The sequence below is a fragment of the Anarrhichthys ocellatus genome, unplaced genomic scaffold, assembly GCF_004355925.1.
Source record: "Anarrhichthys ocellatus isolate YVR2014 unplaced genomic scaffold, GSC_Weel_1.0 scaffold25, whole genome shotgun sequence".
In the NCBI taxonomy this organism is placed as follows: domain Eukaryota; kingdom Metazoa; phylum Chordata; class Actinopteri; order Perciformes; family Anarhichadidae; genus Anarrhichthys; species Anarrhichthys ocellatus.
The window spans coordinates 6,304,113-6,325,860 of NW_022280055.1; the positions used below are offsets into that span (position 1 = coordinate 6,304,113).

The 21,748-nt window shown below is 42.1% G+C and overlaps 1 protein-coding gene across 2 annotated transcripts in view; it reads left to right on the forward strand.

Moving 5' to 3' along the window:
* The first annotated feature begins 267 nt into the window (after positions 1-267).
* The window catches only part of cdk19 (cyclin dependent kinase 19), a 45,054-nt gene continuing 23,573 nt past the window's right edge, over positions 268-21,748 (forward strand). Inside the window, exons 1-3 of one of the 2 annotated variants that reach the window (XM_031861460.1) lie at positions 268-550; positions 6,358-6,433; positions 21,622-21,732. In XM_031861460.1, coding sequence (XP_031717320.1) covers positions 423-550; positions 6,358-6,433; positions 21,622-21,732 — 315 coding nt within the window. In that variant the 5' untranslated portion in view covers positions 268-422. Of the gene's footprint in view, positions 551-5,071; positions 5,778-6,357; positions 6,434-21,621; positions 21,733-21,748 lie in introns of those variants that run through there. The other variant, XM_031861461.1, reaches the window with a different exon arrangement.

A 21,748-nucleotide genomic window follows, 5' to 3' on the forward strand; every position in this document is an offset into this window, starting at 1 on the left:
TGTATATGTATATATATATATATATATATAATGTTATGAAACAAGCATTTCTAAATATGTATAAAGAGTATATACTTTGAACAAACTGTCCTGTTAGTACACCATGGAATCCAAACCACTGTTCATGTGCGTTCGTGAGTACACAAAGTGCAACAAACTGCAGCGAGAAGCGCGGGCTGTAGTTTCCTACTTCCCCGCCTGAAGAGCCGGTGAACCGCGGCGCCTGCTCAAAAGAACTACCCTTCCCAGCGAGCCCCGCGCGCCAATTAGAAACGTCAACGAGCCAGTGAACATTAAGCGGAGCAGACCAAAATCCCAAACAAGGAAATGGTGGGGGAATAAAACGACCAGATTATTTAATTAATGCATGTAATAATTAATATTTTATTTTATTGTAAATTAAGACGTATTTATGGGTTGAAATGGACTACGACTTCAAAACAAAGCTGGCGGCCGAGAGAGAGAAGGTGGAAGATCTGTTCGAATATGAAGGTTGCAAAGTGGGTCGAGGCACCTACGGGCACGTTTATAAAGCTAAGCGCAAAGACGGGTAAGATAACCGTGAACGTTGTTGTTTGTACTGACAGGAAGCTGACCGCACGGCGCATTTTGTCCGGACACCGTGTCTGTGTTAACCGGGGCGTTAGATTTGGACCTCCCCGAAACGATAACCCGTGTGTCTCTTATGTTTTTGTTTTCATGTAACACACTCACTCACTCGCCAACGGTCCCCCCCCCTCCCGCCTCCTTTTCCTCCTCCTCCTCCTCCTCTCCCCCCCAAAACAACACAGTAAAGCAGCGGTGCTAACGTTACTTTATTTTCTTTTGACAAGTGTCGTCTTTGCGGTGCCAGTGAACACAGCGTGCCCGTAATGTCATGGGCCGAGCCCCCCCATCTCTAACACTATGTGCTGACAAAGTTTTTTTTTCTAGACTCACAGTTTAATGTAACCTATTTGCGATTATATTTTTTTCGAGACAACGCACGTGTGAATACAACGTAAACACCAGCAGCAGGAAGACTGACAGATATGCTCTCACATTTCTGCTCTGCTATGCCAGCAGTGTCACTATTTGTTGCTACAGTGGTACAAGTGGCAAGTACCCAGTTGATAATGGTACTTCGTTATTGTGAAACGTGTTTAATACTGACATTTGCCAAAGTAGTGCATGCATTGCTCATATTTTTTTCCTTTTCAAACATATGTCATAGTTTGTCAAACAAAGTAAGAGATAGTGTGATAGTCTGACATAGTGATGCACTAATCCCACATTCTAGATTGGTTTGGTGCCTTTAATGACCTCATTACAGGGATCCGGTATTGGCCAGATGTGGCCAATCCCCATCCACGTCACTGTTGTTATGAAATTGCAATTTTGTCATAAAATTGTAACGATGTTATTAAAATTTTCACAAGTTTAAAAGACACGGATTGGGCATCCGCCAGGCATCTTACCTTCCACATAGAATACTGTGTACGGTAGGTGACACATAACACGAAAAAGAAAAAACAAAAGATCAGTACTCAAGATCAGCCAATAGCCTTTGTTTAACTTTTTGTATTGGGAGGGAAAATGTGGAGTTTGGTACGGCCATAAATTAGCAATTTGCATTAGTCATATCATCGGCATCTGTCTCAGATAAGCCTTTCCTCTATTCTTCATTGACTCGCTGAGTCAGTGCTGCAGGCGGGGTCTTATCGTGTTCACCTCTACAACATTGGATAATAGAGACGTGGCGTGAGGTCAAAAGGTGAACACAGGCAGGCAGACGTCTCCGCCGTAATGCTGAGAGCCTTGTTTAATGCTGTGAGGTAATAACATCCTCAAGGGTATTATAGATTTAGTGCCGGGGATACGGTGTAATTAGCGCATCCGAGGGCTTCCTTAAAGGACGCTGAACAGATTAAAGAGGAAATACAGTGAGATGGTTTAAATCTTCCAACACGTTCTTATTCCAACATGTCACATACTGACTCTTTGCCCCTTGGTAGCACTTCTAAGACACTGGGTAGCCCAGCGCACGGTCAAAGTAAACACGCGGTCAACGTTGTGAATTCCAACAAAAATCCTAGCTTAGGTTTTGCCAACAAAATCTTTTAGTTAGGTTTAGGAAAAACTTCATTGTTGGGCTCAAAATAGGTACCTAAATTTAGGTTTAGGCAACAAAACCACATGGTTAAGTTTAGGAAGACCATCATAGTGTGGCTTAAAATAAGTACGTAAACTTAGGTTGAGGCAACAAAACTACATAGTTGGGTTGAGACAACAAAACCACACAGTAAGGTTTAAGAAAACCTTTATGGTTGGGCTCAAAATAAGTACTTAGGTTTAGGCAACAAAACAACTTAGTTTGGTTTAGGAAAACATGTCCTAAGAAGAAAGTGATTAGCTAATAGCTGTAGCGGTGCTTTACTTCTTAATGCTTTTTCATGACACTACAAAATTATATATAAAATCCATCAAGAGATCTACTCATTCAATTTGAAGTGACTGCACAAAACATAAAACACAAATCTTTCTAAAGGACAGCAAGTAGATAATTTCACTTTTACTGCAGAGATGTGAATTCTTTTAAAAAAAATTCAAAGCAATGGCTCTGACAACTATGTTGCTTCACCTAAATACTGTTGACACAATACTACAGCTTGTTACATGTAATATTATGGTTGTTTCCGTCCTTGGCAAAAGAAACTATACAACTGTAAGTGAAATGTGGAGAGTTGCTGCTGTCAGCCTGTGTTTGTATTCTCAGGCTGTAGGCAAGGCCCTGGGGATGAATGGCATCACATATTATAGTGAACCTATACCTGTCGGGCTTTATTTAAGTGAAAACTGAAAGGCAGCAAAACCACTTTCTGTCCCCAGAGCATAACGGTCCAGAAATTATTTATCACACATGCATGTTTTTGCATGTTCTTGGCTTCACACCTAGGGGATATATGCAACTTTAGCCAGCTCGTCCCAGCTGGCAGTAAAAAGGAGAAGTGTGCCTTAGGCAAGATGTGAACATGTATTGTCAGTGTTTTAAAGAAGTAGGTGGAGTGTTTCCATATGCATACAATCCTAGTGCCTATGTAGGACACATAAACAAAGGCACCAGTGTGTGTGCAGACATGAGTTGTCGTCATCTGAAAAAAAAACAATGCGACATAAAAATATCCTATTTTTTATCTTTTTTTAAATGTTATAAATACAGTAAATATGGTCCAGGCTCATCACAAGCAGTCTCTCGTTTCGTGGTTAATACATCAAATCAGTTCTAATGTTTGGACATAGGGAGGCTGTGTGTTGGAAAGAATCTGGCGATCCGATACGTATCACGACACAGTGGTCACACGATTCAATATATCGCGTTATATTGCGATACTGTAAGCAAGGTGATGTATTGCAATTTATTGGTGCGCTGTTATGGTTGCGTTATTCATTGGCCCCACGATGTCCAAGCGACAGACTCCAGCACCTTTGTTTTTACCTCCTTGTACAGCTTGTGTTGTCGGTAGGGCATGGTGTAACAACAAGGCTCCGTTGTTTTCACCAAATTACAGAAGCCTTCATTTTCCACAACAGGTGGCGAGGGTGCGTAGCTTTGCGAATGACATAAAGCGCTGATTGTGGGATTTTGGTTGCCCGAGTTGAGGTCAGTGGTAACTTGGTATGTGAACTTGTTGTTCCAGAGTGAGTTGAGAGGGATCCACTCGTTTAACGTTAGCCATTTGCTGTTGAGTTAGCTGTACATCAAATTCTTGCTAAGGGTGCTCTCAGATTGCTTGTGTTCCCCCCGAGTTTTGGCATGGCATGGTCCAACTCTTTAGGAGTCAGGGTTTGACTTGGTCTGATAATGCTAACGTTAGCGGTGCGCCCTTTCAATACTTTCTGTCTCAGTTTATTTAGGTACGTTGGCGGCAGTCTCGGAACCCTTCAGTCTGACAACGGATAAGCTAATGCTAACGTTAGCGGTGCACCCGTACACTACTTCCTGTCCCCATTTAAATTGTAACGTCGGAGGCAATCTTGGAACCCTCCGGCTATCGGCCTGACGACGGATAAGCAAATGCTAATGCTAACGTCAGTGGTGCTTCTCTACGCTACTTCCTGCCTCAGTTTACATTGTTACGTCAGAGGCAATCTCGGAAACCATCGGCTATCGGTCGATAAGCCTTTTGGGGCAAGGGGCTATAATTCTGGGGTTCCGGTGAAGCCAGCGTACATCCAGGCCAGACTTACTTTCCCGCACGCTGCTTATTGTCTACAGTCCGATTACCAACTTCGCAACCCGAGTTGGAGTTGAGAGACGACAACTACAACCGGATTGCTTTTGGAGTCAATGCGTTCCGCCTCTTTCGCTCTCCACACACAACTGTTTACCTGCAATATGAATGATATCCATTCAAATGCAGCATTCACACTGCAGAATGAATGACTGTCCTGAGTGGCAAAAAATAACTTATTTTCAAGTTTAGTCGCTTTCTATTCAGTTCTTTAAGTTTGAGCGCTGTCCATGTTTAGGTGTGCACTACAGTAACACACAAAGCGTTGGGTCGTTCGCGCGGGTCCAAAGCAAACTTTGTTCAGACATTTGCAGAGCTGCTCTGGTGGTTGTCTTAAGCATAGGTTTGTGGTACCAGTCACCAGTGCATCCGCAGACCAGAGTGATCCAAAGCTTTTGGAACAGGTCCGTGCTGCTGGCGTTGCTAGCAAGCACTAAACCAGCAAGAACAGGCACGCTGTGTCTGCTGACCAACCACGCAGACCGATCTCTCAGCAGCTGTTCCAGCGTGTTGAATCGGCATCAGAGGGAGTCAGCGAGAAGGAGTTCTCTGATTGGTCGTTTAGCCATCGTAGTCGTTTTCTCTCCGACGACAGGCTGCAAAACCTTTACGGTGCCACATGGACCATTATTCTGAGAGATTAATCCGATTCGCACACATTTTGATAATCAATAAAGCGTTTAAGAAGTTTTTCAAGCAAAAATGCCGTTCTTTCTCTGGCTGCAGCCTTTCAAATAAGAATAATAATACACTTTATTTATATGGCATTAAAAACAGAAAATACACAGTGTAATTTCAAGTTATTGGATAAAAGACATTGTGAAGATATGCAGTTTTTTTGTTTGATATGATACGAAACAAAACATCTTCTGGATTTAGACTGTTGTTTTGAGAAAACAAGCAGTCTGATGATGTGTCCTTGGCCTTTAGGACATTGTGATGGGTATTTTCCAGTATTTTCCGACAGTTTAAAGAGCAAGACATCAATAATTGATTAGTGGAGAAGTTAATTGGCAGATTCATTCCGAATACGAACTTTAACATGTGAGTTGACGCAGCCGTCAAGACTCTTGAAGTTGGCTTCATGGTTCCCGCCTTAAAGGGGAACTACACTCATTTTCAAAATTCATACATATTATTCGTCTGGTCTAAGACAGTCCAAACATATAAGTACACATAAACAACTCCCTCCCAAATCCAAAAACTAGAGAGCTGAAACTCAAATGTGCTCAATGTTAACAGATATTGATTTAACGTTCCCACGCCATTGAGATGTTGGCGTTCTTCATTTAGGTGGTGTTCCCCTTTAAGAGAGCAGTGCTCAGCCTGTTAAAATAGCTGTAGGATTTTTGTGGAGGAGTTAGTTTTTTGTCATTTTTTCCCCCCTCTGCTTTTGCACAGCAGAGCTCCTATTTTATTATCTGAATTAGACTAAATTCATACGAGGACATTTTATTTGCAGACCGAAAGATGAAGTGTTATGAGCTCTTCTGAGCATATGTGCAGGTCAATTAGTATGAGAGATGTGTGCCTGAGCGCTCCGTTAAATCCACGACCGTCTCCAGTGCGAATTGGGCTGAAGCGGGTTCGATCTTAGCACCGCAGGGACCAGTTTGAACTGTGCAGGCTGGACGCTGAATGAAGTTGTTATTGGATGCCGTCCACAAATTGTCTTTACATTTGAAAGTTTTTTTTAAATAGAAACAGTTTCCTTTTAGCCATTTCTCCACTGTTCTCTGCTCAGGTTGTATTTCACTCGCTGGAACACTGCTTATCTCAAATAATTAATATCTGTCTGCCGAACATGTCTCACTTTTCACTTATGGATTGCTTTTCATGCATGAATGTGATTCACAAGGGTGTGTCCCGCAGACGCCAGAAAGTGAAATTAATGGCCGAAATGCTGCCAAGCTAAGCCGCTGTGTACTGTAGTTTTAATCATTAGCATCCGTCTTTGCATCAAGAGTGAAAATGATTCACGCGGGGGGCCGTGACCCGGGCAACAAAGGACCACGTGAGATTAATGCTGAAAATCTGTGACGCCTCCAGTAATGTTGCTCCCAATTTTCTCTTTTCATCCCTACAGGAAAGATGAGAAGGAGTACGCACTGAAACAAATAGAAGGCACTGGAATATCGATGTCTGCCTGTAGGGAAATCGCTGTAAGTTCCAACTCTTTTTTTTATTCTAGTTTTTGTTTGTTAGATCACAGTTTTTAATATTAAAAGAAAAAGTCAACACGTTGCAGAATATTGTACTTTGCTTTCTTTCTGAGGTAGAAATGATTATTTCATGTCTGTGTGTTTAGTCCAGAGGTTAGCCTAGCTTAGCCTTAAGACTGGAAACATTAAAATGTTTTGCCTAAAGCTCACGAATTAACACGTTGTGTCTCATAAAATGCTGTAAGGATTATGTACTGCACTGGTTTCCTCCTTAAAAAAGCTAATGCGATTTTTCCATTGGATTATTCTAGAAAATAAGCTCCGTCACAAACAAAAGTTCATGATACTTCCACGTTTTGTTCAGCAAGGTAATCTTTGCGTGACGTGAAGTAAAAAGCTAACGTTAGGCTAAAAACAAACTACACCACGGTCACACAACTTCACACCATTAAGCTAAAGGCTGATTTGTGTTCTAGGAATGACGTTTTGTAGCTTGTTAGCATATGTTGTTTACACTATTGCTTGTTTGTCTCAAACCACAAATGTTTTTTTTTTATATTTCTGTTAATGCACAAGTTAGACAAACAAGATAACACTTCCTACCTCATACTTCGGACAAACAGACAGAAATAGAAACACCTGGCAAAGTACTCCAAACCTCTCCTGTGGTACAGTTCCCGCCACAGTAGGTGTCTCCGGGACAACGCTTTGCCACCGTGACTCACACACAGCAGAAAACAAAAATCCATCTGCGATGTAGCCCGACAAAGCATGTAACTTCATATCATAACTGTGTCAACTCGCTGCTGGAGACCGCCGGTACCGGTGTCAACTATCACTTCCAATAACTGTCCTGTCTGAGGAAAAGCCATAAAGAACATTTAGCTATGCCTTCTGTTGAATGACAAAAAGCCAGATAGTTGAAGACAACAATGTTCCATGCATGAAAGGGGCATAGCACCGAACCAGGTTGATTTTGTTATGAACCACAAGACTTTCACATGGTTTCCAGCTAGCACTGGAGTTTGAATCCATAGCATTTGAGGTTGGGGGGAGGGGGGGGTTGGCAAGTCAGCATGCATCCAGTACTCTTGGATACTGCAGCTAGAGAAAGAATGTGGCCCCCTTAGACATGTCCACGGTCTCTGGTTTCCAGTGTAACATGTTCACCTGGAGGCAGGCTATGGGCCATAACACTGTCAGCGACGCCATGCAAACACACTCTGTAGCACTGAGCAAACCTCGCTGCAGTTAACCTCAGGAGTATTTTCCGTGACCTCGAGCCACACAGTAACATTACTTTGTTGTACATTCAAGAAGCTGACAAGATCTTAGCAGTTCCTCTTTTTTTGTTGCCGGCAGGTTCTTTAAACTCAAGTCATCCTTCAAGCTAAGTGTGTGCGGATTCATCGGGTGGTGGGGGTGCAGCTTTTGTTTCTTTTTCGAATGGGCTTAAAGGAGCGAACCAGTGATTTTTATATGCTCAAGCCGGTTTAGTTTCAAAGCCCCAAGTCTGCAGGCTGATTTCCTCCAGAGTAAACCAGCGGCTGTCTGCAAAACACATTTCAGAGTTCGCCCCTAAACACAATGGTATGCTTCGGAAAAGGATTGGCAGTAAGGTAAAGAATACTTGCAGTGCATGGGCTAAGGTATGCAAAGACACATTCCTGAATTTCCAGCATTACAGCCAACCAGCAGAAAAGGGGACAAAGGTCAGAGGCACAGCTGGTCACACATGAAGCGACAATGTAGCGAGTACAGATGTTGACTCTGCATGTTTGAAAGTACTTTCTCAAGGGAACGAGGATCATTTCTCAAGATACGGAAGCAAAACAGCAAAGTATTATGCAGACCTCTTTTTGCCAGACAACCATGTCAGATCAACATAGCGGCACATTTGTAATGTGACTTTATCTTTCAATGTAAAAATAGTTAAATGTAGCCCCAAGCGGCGATTCCGGGGGGGTTCAAGCCAACACACAATCTGTGCCGGGTCACGCCCTTCATTGGCAAAACCGTCACCCCCTATTGGTCATTGGTCAATTTCAAAACATTTTCGGGACATGTTTCAATAGCTTAATTAACAATGTACCCACAAGTTTGGTGACGGTTGGACAAACTGACATTGATATATGGCCAAGTTTGTGTCAGGCCTTTGCACGTGTTTGGAATTGGTGGCGCCACCTATTGGCCGATTTGAAAACAATTTGGTTCAACGTTGTTATGAAAAATGTCCCGGGAGTTTTGTTATGATTGGACAAATACATTTGTGATTTATAGTCGAGGAATCATTTTTAACATATCTTGCAAGTTTGGTGATGATCGGCCCAACGGTTGTGGATTTGGGTATTGATGTCCCTTTCGTTGGTCAATATCTTCAAAACGCAATGACATATCACAAAGCTTGTGGTAAATTTGGATAATCTTGGTCTATTTATGATCCACAGAAAATTTGGTCCAAATCAAACTTGCGGTTTTTAGCAGATGTCAAAAATTAGTTTTTTGAAAAAATCAAAATGGTGGAAAATCTAGTCAGGGGGACTTCAGTGGTTGTTGGTGCAAATTCGTAGAGTGAATGAAGATGAATGTCTCCTATATAAATTTTACCTTTAATTATAGCGCCCCCGTCACGCCGATTGGGCTCATACTTGATGAGCAGCATTTGAACACAACTTCCGATCATTGGTGAAAATACCATCTCACAGGAACTTGCGCAAACCTCTCTGAAGAAAAAATACTATGTCGGCGCAAAAAACGTAGTTTCAGTCTCTTCTGGGATCGAGCGCCTAATAAAGCAGAGGTACTGTCACACAAGATTAGAGTAATCTAAGGCGGGCTTCGTAAGTCTTTTTGTGACCGTCTAAGCTGAGTTAGAAAAGAAAAAAGAAATCAGATAGAGAACAAGAGCAATCAGAAAGCAGATGAGGCTACAGAGACCTGCTTTTAATGCACTTGCATTTATTTATAGTCCCGTTTCGTAGGCCTCAGTACGCTTTACAGAAAACAGCACACTTATTAAACGGAGAGTAGAGTGAATAAAAGATAACATCATAAACAATGTTGACCTGCCTCTCTATTAGAGAATGCTTTTGCTGGTGTGGTTTAAAGTCAACTCACCATTTCCTGCAGCTGCTTCACACTGAAAACCACAGGGTCAGAATAGACCTTTTCAGACATACCGACTCGTCATAGTAGGAGAAGCGCAGGTGTAACTGATAACATTGACGACTGCTCAGTGCTGTTAAGAGTGTTAGTCTGTGGTAAAACTTGTCTTTTCAACGCCACTTTTGTCACCCGATAATGCCGGGACGCATTAACTGTCAAGTCTGTGCCCTCCGAGGTTGGATCTTGTTCTCATTGGGAACCCGATCAGTTTGTTCAATTCAAATTGATCAAACGTAGGCCTCGATCCTCTTCCTCTCCCGAGGAGATCAACGTGAAGAAAGGAGGAAAAACCGAGGCTGGACCACAGCTGAGACCTGTAAAGTTACTGCTGGTAAAAAAAGGGGGGACTTTTATTGTGAAAATTTCATAGGAAAATGTGTTCATCTCCAAATAAGCGGAGCTTTGTTTGCGGCTTTTTTTGTTGTTCATTGCGGGCCTCGTTTTATGTAACTGCATTCCGCCCATTGGTTTGTTTTGCCACTCACACGGTGACGGGGAGGTTTGATATGTGGAAAAAGTGTGTTTGAACACACTGCACATGCAGAACCACTCCAGGGCTCAGAGGAACCTGCTGTCATTCATTCATTGGTAGTATGTAAAACAACTTCCACAGAGTTTGTAAAAGCTGCTAGCTAACTATAACGCACAGAGGAAACATGAGCCTAATTTTGTTTTTCAAATAGTTATTTTGGTTATGTTTACTTGGACGAAGTTAATTGTTTTAACTACCACATTATTGGCTTGGCAGCATAATCTGTAATGCAACCACAGAAGTGATCAGACAGGTTGTTAAGTCTTAGGTTCGTTGTTACTCCACCTCTTGCACTTACTGTGGCGGTTTACATTGAAATGGACAGTTGGCTTTGGGCTTCACTTCCATGTGATGACTAACCTCGTCCTTTCATTTTTTTTAGATTATGATCTTTATTTTCATTTTGGTGACTAGATGTTCTACAGGATCTCCTGGGCGTATTTTGTGGCAAAAGCTGTCAAATCCAGGACACAGGACACAAGAAATCGCTTTCCTAAATTTAGAGAACAATTCATGCCTCCATCAAATCATCTGTATAGGAACCTCCCCTCCAAATAAGACACTCTATTGCAAGTCATAAAGAAAGAGAAACAGTCAGTGAAAACCCAAAGGAGAACTTTATTAGTGTTGCAAAAAAACACTTTCCAATTAAAAACCGTCTCCCTCATATATTTAAAAGGCTTATGACTGCCATCTCACAAAATACCTGGAATTAGAATGAAGTACTATGATTGAAGATAACACATGGGAAGACAATCAAGCTGTCATAAAGGAATTAATAGCCAACTATGTGGATATTTAGACTGGAAATCAAAAATGTGATATATTAATGCATCTCTCATCACTTGTATCTTCATGTGTGAAATAACCTTCTGTGGGGTTATGTTGGTGAAACTGTGGGAAGATAGTGGACCAATAACCCAATCATTTAAGGCTTCTGGAGAAGAGTTAAAGAAGAAATTGGCAAAATTATAGACACAGATGTCGTTCAGATCAAACATAGCTTAGTCATTAAGACAGATGATGAGTCAGGAGTCTCACATCTCTTCTTTGTGTACTTTGAGTCACTACAGGTGTTGTCATGGATTCAACAAGGATGGGCTGGTAGCAATGCGGAGCTCTTACTCTTGTGTCGAGCTACGTGGAGAAACTCATGGCTGTTGATTCACTTTGGCTTCGGGGGAACAATCGTCCCTTTCTAATGCCTCTGTTCATGGAAGAAGTCGGCCTGCTTTTTGGTATCTGGCTGCTCCGCAGGGGAGCAGAAAATAAGACAGGATGTGTTTTTTTGTCGTGGCATTTGTTGCAGCATTCCTTTCCCGAATAATCAAATCAGACCATGACAGTCTCTCCCGGGGGTGAGCAGGCAGAACAGAACAGGCTGCTAACAAATATTCATTATCTACTGATACCCACGAGGCCTACAATTCGGTACAGTAGTGGACAAAATCACCCGACAACGTCCGTGTCCTGTTTCAGCTTTTTAAGAAAGATGGGTCAGAGAAAACCTTGCTATTAGAAAATGAATTTTCTGGCCGAGGCTTGTGGAACGCTGGCTTTGAAAAGGGGAGCGGAGCTTCGCTTCTGTGTATCAAGAGCCATTTGGTGTTCTGCAAAATGTTTGTGTGTGCTTGTCTCTGGTTCGTCCTTGAATTGAATTAAACACAGGCTCCAGCCTTTGCATAGGAAAGTGTTTCCATGGACGCCACTAATCTATTCATTGGGCGTTCAGACCAAAAAACAATTAGAAAAAAAGAATGCAACGGGCATGTTTGTTCAGACGCTGAAATACAATTTAGTAAGTCCACGTTATAGATAGGGACACACGCTTAACAACGCATCTCCTACGCAAGTGTTTTAAACTGGAGCTGCTAAAAGCTCATTGATAATGAGAATGAGTGCGAAAGCTCGTTCCGAAGATGAATTGCACCGCTTTTTAGCCGTGTGATATTCGTGCTCTGTGTTAAAGTACTTCAAGGGTCATTTAATGTCATTCTGCCGTCCCCACACTTCCTTTTCAGATGTTGATGAATGTGTTCTGCCATATGCCATTGGTGATAAACACGAAAAAAACAAGTAAAGACAAAAATATATTGTTTTCGTACTTATGACGAAAACAATGAATGAATTAATGGCACGGGAACAAAACCTCCCGAAATGTTAGAATGCTCTGGTTTCAGGCTTTTAGAGTGAGCTCATGTTCTCAAATATGGATCGAACTTTCCCAGGCCATGGAAATAACATATTGAAACTCTTTATTTTGGTGGTGTTCCCCTTTAAGAACATGTTAGTGGGCAGTCATGGGCATAAATACCTCCAAAACAGGTTGTCAGACATGCATGCAACCACATGTACTTACTTGTATTCTACACCTACACTGTGCATGAATTTGAGGACTACAGATAGGAGCTTGTCCCACCTGTCGTTGTTTCCCAGCAGAGAACGCCTCACCGCGCTTGTCTCTCCTGAACATTACAACCACCAGAAATTGTTTTTGCTAAAAGAAAAAAAAGAAAGAAAAAAAGAACTTCTTGCCAAGCAGGACAAAGGAGCCTTTGTGCCTCCCAAACCACCACCTCGCTTCGTTTAGCAAACTGTGCAGTTCAGCAACTGGCATGCCACATGCAGTAGAATTGAGGCGGGAAGGGTGGAGGGAGGTTGGTTTGGCTGCAATGTGTTTTTGGTTGTTTTTTTTGCAACATGAAATGGCCAGGGTCTTTTTTGATGTTTCCATGTTGATGTGCTCCTTGCATGGATTGCTGAAATATAAGGCACGAGCATTAAAGTAAATCAACACAGGTCCCCATTACAGAGGTTTGTTGTTCTGATGACGTCGGAAGCGTTCATCATTGAGCGAGAGCGGCATCAAAGACGGTGGAGAAACTAGTAAGCGATGACTTTTGAAATGGTTGCAGTGTTGCCTGAGAAAACAGGAATTCATTTTCGATCTGATTTTTATCCAATAAAGATCCCAAATTTGGTACTTTGTTGTTACCACGCATTCAAATGCCTCCGCTGCTTCTGAGACTAAGCCTACCTTCAATTCTATTTTGGTTGTTTGAGCTCGGATAAGGGATCAAAAACAGGCATAACTCCACGTCTCGGAAAGAAAGTAAGAAGGCCATTAATATCTGAAGTATGGAGTAAACAAGGCAACTATTTGCAACACTTAACTGAACCAGCTCATGATGTTTAATTTTTTCTGCTCATTGTCCGTCCTGCATTCTCTCAGTCAGCTCAACCCGGGCAGCAGGTTGCATAACACGGTCCACTTATCGCTTCACACGCCTCTAAATCTCCGCGACAGAAGCTCTCTGTGTTTTTAGATAATGCTCGGGCAACTTGGGGTAAATCCTCTGCTGGACGGCTGTAGGAGGGCAACCGGCCTGTGTATAGGTTGAGTTAATCGGGGTGGGGCTTATGGATGGAGGGAGTCCAGCTAGGGTGGAGAACAGGAACTTTGTTTGTTTTTGGAATTTGAAAATGAGCTCCAGGTTGTTGGCTGCATTCGTTTTGAGTAGATGTGCCTAACAAACTGGCATCTACATGTCAGTAATGTTAATTACTAACAGAAACAGCGGATAATGACATGATGGGACATAACCTACTGTACTTGCTTAATGAATAAAGCCAATTTGTTATAATCGGGCCATCATTTCTACGGGTTAGGATCACATTGTTCTCAGCAACATGTCTACTTCCAAGTTAGAAGAAGGAGAGATCACGAGAGGTCAGAGGATCATGCAGATGATCTAGATTATCTAGAGGTAAGACTTGGAAGTGACGGCACCAAACGCTATGTGATAATCCCTAATTGCTGTGCGAACAACTACAAGTACGGCAGGTCAAAGTTGGAGCAGCAAGTGATCTGTAAACCGGGGAGAGTCTCAAGGGAAGGTGTCAGTTGGCTACTTTACGGTGGCCTTGGACTTGCTAGCTTGTGTAATCCTATTTGGTGAATGTAAAATGGTACTTGTACTACTCTAGTGTTGTTCTAGTCTTCCGACCACTCATAGAGCTTTCACACTGCTTGTCATTCACCCATACATTTATAAAGAATAATAGTAAGTTATCAAATAGTGGTAAGTGGGCAATAAACATGCTAGCAGATTAGGCTGCTGACAGTATTGCTAGCTTGACTACTCCAGTTGGTAACATGACCCCTTGCAGGGTTGTAGTGTCACTTAAGATTGAGCTGCGACGTGAGAGTAACGTGAAAGATATAGAAAGCTAAAGGCTTCAGTTGGCTGCGGTTTGAACGCCGTGCTAGCTTGTCTTCATGTATCGCAATAAAGTAGCCTAATTAGGAAGCAAGCCACCCCTCCCAATATGTTTTTGACTGAACTGTACCCATTTTAACATTTTTGAAAATACAAACACTGTGATAATGTAAGAAAATAAACCGGTAGCTGGGCATAAACATGCCGGGAGCTTAGCTCGCTCGCTAGCTTGCAGTGCTAGCTTGGCTACATCTTTCTGTTTGCCTTCTGACCTCTTGTTCGTCCTTTAAGCGATGTCAACATGTTCCTAGCGCTCAGCAGTCCACCATAGTGAAAGTATTATTATTAACAGCACCAATGATGCCAAAACTATGAAGAAAACAAATTAAATCACTTGATGACATTGTTTCAACACAATGTGATTCTGTTGAAAGACTTGTCTTTAAAGGGTCCAAGACATTCTCCAGTGGTTTTAATTATAGACCATTCATCCACCTGCTCCTGTTTCACATCTGTTCACTCCATTACGTTTGACCTCCCTGAATTGAAACATTGTTCATGGCTTTCATTACTCCCATGAAATGAGTCTTGTTTTCCCAGTCAGTCACAATGGCTTTTGTGTGGCTAAATGTCCCCGGCCTCATAAATGATTCCCTTTCTTCCTCTCTGCCATGTGGGCAGATATGGTGTGAATCATCATTTTGTTTAGGGTGGCCTATTTCCATGCAAGTGTGCAATCGCTCCCTCGGTAGTAATGATCTTCTGCAAGAAAAGGAATTATCCGAAAGGTGCTTTCACCTCAGAGGTAGAAACATACAATTGCAGTCCTGCTCTGAGATCAGACCTTTTTCCATCACAGTCTGCATAAAGGCAGCCTGCGTTTCCTGGCCTGCATCAGCCATTCTTCCCCACCACGCTGATCGTCAGCAAGCATATTTGCGTTGTATTAGCAGAGGGTGTAGAAGCTTGAACATATGGTTTCTAGGGATCAAATGATCACCGTCAGTTCATTGTTTTTCTGGCATTGTTTGATTAAGACTCCAACAAAAGAAAACCTGCCAAAACATACAGTACATACGCACTAGTAAATCTGCTACAGCTGCCGTTGCAGTAAAATATATGTAACTACGGACGATTCGTTCCGGTCTGATGGATCACACACTGAACCACGTCGTCTGTGAAGCTGCAGCTGGCGGTCCGTCAGAGACAGCCTAGTCATTTGTCTGTACATAACGCCAAATGGCTGCCCCTGCCGTGCTGATGTCTCGCCGGTGTCAGCGGCCGTCACTTTGTGCATTCTAGACGGTCTAAGGCTTGGTGTGCATGCTACCCCGGCCGACAGAGCAGCAGTGGCAGCCCTGCACAGAGCGGGCTGCAGCAGGTTTATTGCTCGCCAGCTACATGAGAGAGGCCATCAATCAGTCCTCAGGAGCAGGGTGATCCCGGGTAGAGCTGGTTTTCCTCTTCCCTCTGCCAGTCTGAGGAGTTGGGGAAACAATTCTGAACCGTAAGATATGGGCTAACTTACATAAGTTATTGAGTGTTGTTTCTTAGAGCTGAAAACCCCTTTAAACCAGCGACCATTTTGATTTTTGATTTTTGAAGTCACATTTTAGTCATTATATTATAGTATGTTTTAGACTAGTGGCTGTGAATGCATTCTAAACACTTTTATTGAACACTATTAATTTAATTTAGTGGATATTGCTACAGTACACTCCAAGTAGCAGAAGCTGGACATTTTCAAACATCTATCGCTTACTTTTAGCAAACTATGGGGACATATCTTGTCTCGATAGCAGCGCGAGGCGTTCAGGTGTTTCCACCAAATGTTGACAAAAGCAGCCCAAATTTCGGTTTCTGTTTGTAGTCCAATTGTAGTTCGAGTGGTATTGACCAATCATGTTTTAGCAGGCTTTGGTTGAATGCAAGTAACAGTTGGCATTGGCCGAAATGCAGCCTCGGAACTTGACGACAACTTAGCTTTTTATTCGCTTTTTTTTTTTTTTTTTTTTTTCTGCATTGAAACATGAAACAATCCGGAAGTAGACGTCGGCTCTCAACTCGATCTCCGTCTTCATGCCGATAGTCAATGGAATCCGAGATTGTAGATGCTGCTTATTAGTGCAACAGGTCAAGCGGCTAAATCGACTTTTAGATAAGAGTAAAATGTTTGCAATGGAAGACACACCTTTAACCATTTAGATGCAAACATTATGCGATTCCTCACTTGCAAGTTGTTGAATGAGATTGAGTTGTTATTCGTTGCGATACATTTCATTGTCGGAGTACAATATCCTGACTTTTTTTCTTCTTCTAATAGTCATGTAAACATTCTGGGAAAGAAATGAGATGAAAACATTCTGGGTAACAACACTAAAAAGCATGTCAAAGGAGGAAGCTGTGGGAACGGAGCCTCTGCTACTAAGTAAGATGCCTCTTTGGTTTCAGCTCTCCAAAACCCAAGGTTACACCAGAGGGTGTCAAGTGAACTCCAAGCCGTGCCTGAAAACCACCTTTGCTACATATCTTTTTTCTGATCCCAATACACACATCTGGGTCTTGAGCCGACCTCTTTAAAGGTGGACTAGCCCGGAGGACTCCGGCTTAGCTGAAAATATCTGGAGCCTGTCCAGTGAGTGCTTTCTCTCTCGGGCCTTTACAAGAACATGACCTATTTCAGTCAGAAGGGGGACAAACAGGCCTGTTCTTTTTATTCCTGCCATGTTTGCAATCTTGCCTCTTCTTGCTAATTTGAATACCAATTTAAGCATATTGATCAGTATTTGTATGCCGTGTAGTGTTCTTGTAATACTTTGTATACACTTTTGGATTAGGTTTTTCGGCGGTTAACCTCGTTGATGATTTTTTTTGCAGCAGAAAACAGGTCAATATGTTGCCGACGTTCAGGGGTCTGCCCTCAATCCTCCGCACTAGCTGGCCTTTACCTAATAGCACATTAAAGTGAGTCACAGGATTTTCTTCACATGGGACATTTATCTACAGGACACCGGGATTCCCGTGGCTCAGGCCGGATTACAGACCTATGATTAGTGCTCGCAGTGGTGCTTTCCCAGGATTTATTGTTTGATATTATTATACTACCAGCTTGCAAATATTGCAGACATTAACAGTCCTTGTGAAAATGTTTTTACTTGCGGCCGAGATAAGTACATGTTTTACATACAGTAATGCACCATATGGCTTAAAGGCACAGTGTGTAGCATTTATATATGGAAGATAATATTTATAACTATGTTTTCTTTTGTGTATAATCAGCTAAAATACCAATCATTGTGTTTCCGTTGGATTAGAATGAGCCGTTTGTATCCACATAGTTCCTGGAGCCGGCCGCCATGTTTCTACAGTAGCCCGGAATGGACAATCCAAACACTGGCTGTAGAGAGGGCCATTCGCGCTTTCCCGCTTGTCGACCACCATAGTTCTCCTACACACTCGGCTCTTGGGAGAAGTTGCAGTGGGTTGCAATCTGTAATTTAGGTGCCGCCAAATCCTACACACTGCACCTTTAAGCAAATAATCAGCTCGGTGCTGTTTGGCAACATGTGTCCCCAGGCAGTGAAGGGTTACACCTCATGGAAACAGGAAAAACTGGACTCAAGTGCACAACCCAGACAGCACAATAAGGTGAACAAGAACACTAGGACAACCACTGGCATATAAGACAGAGATGACAGAGATGTAAGACAGAGATGTGGGTGATTAGACACAGGTGGGATCAATCAGCAACCACAGTGGCCTGAAAACACACAAAGGCAGGAGGTGAAGTGATCTGAAATGTGAGGAGAGGTGAAAATAAAACAGGAAATACTGAAACTAGGGAACACAGGTGTTGCACAGAAAAAGGGAGGGACGACCACAAAGACAGGAAGTCAAACAAACACGGGACACAAAAGGCAGGGAACTTCAAAATAAAACAGGAAACATGGCATGAAGTGGTGTGTAAGTAGAGCTGGACGATAAATGGATTTTATCAATTCATTTGGACTCAAGGTTAAGGACGATTATGGAAAAATGACAATTGATTTCTACTTAAAAGTTGGGTAATTACGATATGGAACCACCACAACCGAAAAGAGAAGCGCTTTGCACCTCTTTGGGCACCGGCTGAAGCCAAAAAACAGTTTTGAGGTCGTCCCCTTGGGTGCTGGGAAATTGCGATGTCCTTTTTTTTCACGGTTTTCTGACATTGTATTGACAAAATGATTAATCGATCAGTCGACAAAATGATCAGCAGATAGCTGTTAGTTGCAGCCCGAGGTGATAAAGAAACGTGTCACTCAGAGTGGCTTATTGATTGTGTTTTCAATAGTTTCTGGAGAACAATGGAGCTTTATGGCACAGAGAAAGACGTTATATATCGGGCTTTAGACAATACTTAGTGGACATACATTCACTGTTGGGGTCTTTTTGAGCAGATTTGTTGAAAATTCAAAAAATATAGAATATCACTGGACTGCTGACAGAATATAATGGCGCCGTGATTGTCTGTCCGTCCGGTCCATTCTCGTAAATGCGATATCTCAGGAACACCTGGAGGAAATGTCTTCAAATTTGGCGCAAACTTTTTTGGCCATAACTCCAGAATTGCTGCATGGTGGTGTTGTGGCTAGTATCGTTGCCTCACAGCAAGAGCGGCCTGGGTTCGATACCCGGGTTACCCCCACCCCGTGACCCTGAACAGGATAAGCAGGTAAAGATAATGGCCACGTGAAGAAGTGATGACATTAAACATCACTTCTTACAGCTTACCGTTTCAGTAAATAAACAAGCTTTGGTCAACCGTGTGATTAAAGGACGACCTGTTACAGTACTACTACAGTGATAGTATGCAGTAGATGGGTTAAACAAGCGTTCAGGATCGGGCATCAAACGCTGTGTGTGTGTGTGTTTGGCCCTCAGGATTGAAAGTGGTGCCATAGAGCTGGGGGTGTATACAAGCCCTAAGCCCACAGCTCATTATCACAATGCCCCATTATAGTCCGTGGATTAAGGTTGTGATGAAACACAAATCTCATTTCCACATCCAGAGCTCAAATCAAGCCAGCATACAATTCCCGCATTATTGCCCTCAGCTTGTCCCACTTCCCATTTCATTAAAATGTGAAATATAGTGCAGGGGTTCAACTTTATGTGTTTTTGTTTTTTGTTTTTTTTGCACTTGTGCAAGCGGGTCAGGAACCTGACCTGGTTCGGAGACCGTCAATTATTTACACGGCTTTAGTTACTCTTTGAGCGTGTACGAGAATCACCAAGCTGCAGGTTCACGTCGCTGTCCGATTGCCAAAACCACCTATACCAGGCTTGTGTTCGCTGCATTTCTTTTTTGTCATTCAGTCCTCCTAATGTGTTACTCGGTTACTAGGAAATTGTCATATAGGACTTGAGTCAGCCAGCATGTGTCTAAATGTGAAAAAAGGTGGAGCCAAAAAGCAAAGTGCACACAGAACAACCACGTTGAGCACAGCAGTCGGTGCAGCTTACCGTGGTGTAGTACAGTGAGACAGCCTGTGTAGGTGAATGATTCATTCGATGGGACGGCGTTCACTGTGTTTCCGTTGTGTTTGCCCTCCTGACTGAAACACCCTGCAGATACGGAGGTTTGTCTAAAGGGCACGATTGATTATGATGGTGTTTTAGGTGGGTCAGAGAATGGCACGTGTGTGAATGGGAGTGGGTGAACCGATGAACAAAGTCACTGCCAGACTGTGTACAAAGGTTTTGTTTTTCAATACACAAGTGTAAATATGATTTGAGAGATGTTTGTAAGTTTACTGTACATTTTTGGTTTTTATAATGATTGTTTACAAAGCTATTTTGAGGGTTACAAGTGTGACTGAAATATATACTGTATATATATGCATATTTTCTTTTTTTAAATATTTTCTTTTCTTGAGGATAGCTTAATTGAATGGAGGATAGGCATATATAAGCATTATGCTTTTGCCTATGCCTTTTTAGTTAAATTGTATCGGCCATATTGTATTAGCTGAATAAAAGAAATAAAAAGAACATGTTACAATGCCAGAGAAAGAGGCTATGTTCCAGAGAAAGTCCTCCATTATGCAGCCGTCTCTCTGCTTACTTCCATTAGGCCTTCAACTGCTGTGAGACTCACTGACAAATAAAAAAAAAATCACATTTTATCATATGTTTACATGTGTCGTTCGTTATAAAAATGATCAATAAATATGATACTCTTAGGGGTTTTGCATAAGAGCTTCCAAATGACGTGTATTTCATTACAGATCTCACTATTCCTTATCATTTGTGGCTCCAGCACAGCTTCATTATCAAGCAAATGTACTCGATCCTTCTACATGTTATATTATGTGTTTGAGAACAGTGGACGTTGTTTGGGCTTTTGTGCAATTTTATTTTTCCTCACATTTTTGAACATCATGTAGAGAAATATTTTTGTATTGGAAAGCCTCGTGTGTTTGCCCTTTGGCATAAATTTGTCATTAACCTCAACTAAAGCTGAACACCGAATACTGAAGGAGTTTGCACTTTGTCCCGTCTTTCCAACTTTACAAACTTTTTATCACCACCGTCCCGGTACAGTCCCTAACAAAAATTTCAACTGGTTATCCTTTTAATAACTAATTGTATTTCTATTTAGATATTTGCTTTGATAAAAAAATATTAGTTTTAATATTAGATATAATATACCCTGCATGGAGCTGGTGTTAGGAAGTTAAACAGGTCATGATTTCCTCTCTAGTATCTATTTTATATTGCTGTGAAAACAACTTTTTTTTTTCAAGTTTCTTGCAGAAAACTACATTTTACAAGAATAAATTTGGTAACGTCACGATAACGTAATGTAACTCAATGCATCCTCCGTTATTTACCGAAGCAGGACTATGCACTGACTGCTAACAGCTAAAAGCTAACAGCTAACAGCTAAAATGAACTAGCTCTCCTCCTGCTGATTTCAACATAGATTTGTTTTTCACAATGTAGAATTATCAGGGTGCACAAGAGTATTTAACCACAGGTGCGTAGTACTAGTTTACACGTGTGCTGTATCGATCGGGCCGAATGTGTGATTGGATAGCGAGTGACTCGGGCTGTTGTTCCTGTGCAAATGAGCTGATGAAGATCTGCATTTTAGGCTGTATCTGAACATACATGAATGTCACACGTCTGCTGTGTTTATACACAGGGCTGGCGTTGAATTAAAATGTTATCACATACCTCATCTCGTTTTAAAAGAGGATTCACGCGTTTATGTTTGTGTCTTTCAGCTGTTACGAGAACTGAAACAACCGAATGTGATCGCCCTGCAGAAAGTGTTCCTGTCCCACAGCGACAGAAAGGTTTGGCTCCTCTTCGACTATGCCGAGCACGACCTATGGGTGAGTCTCTCTGTGC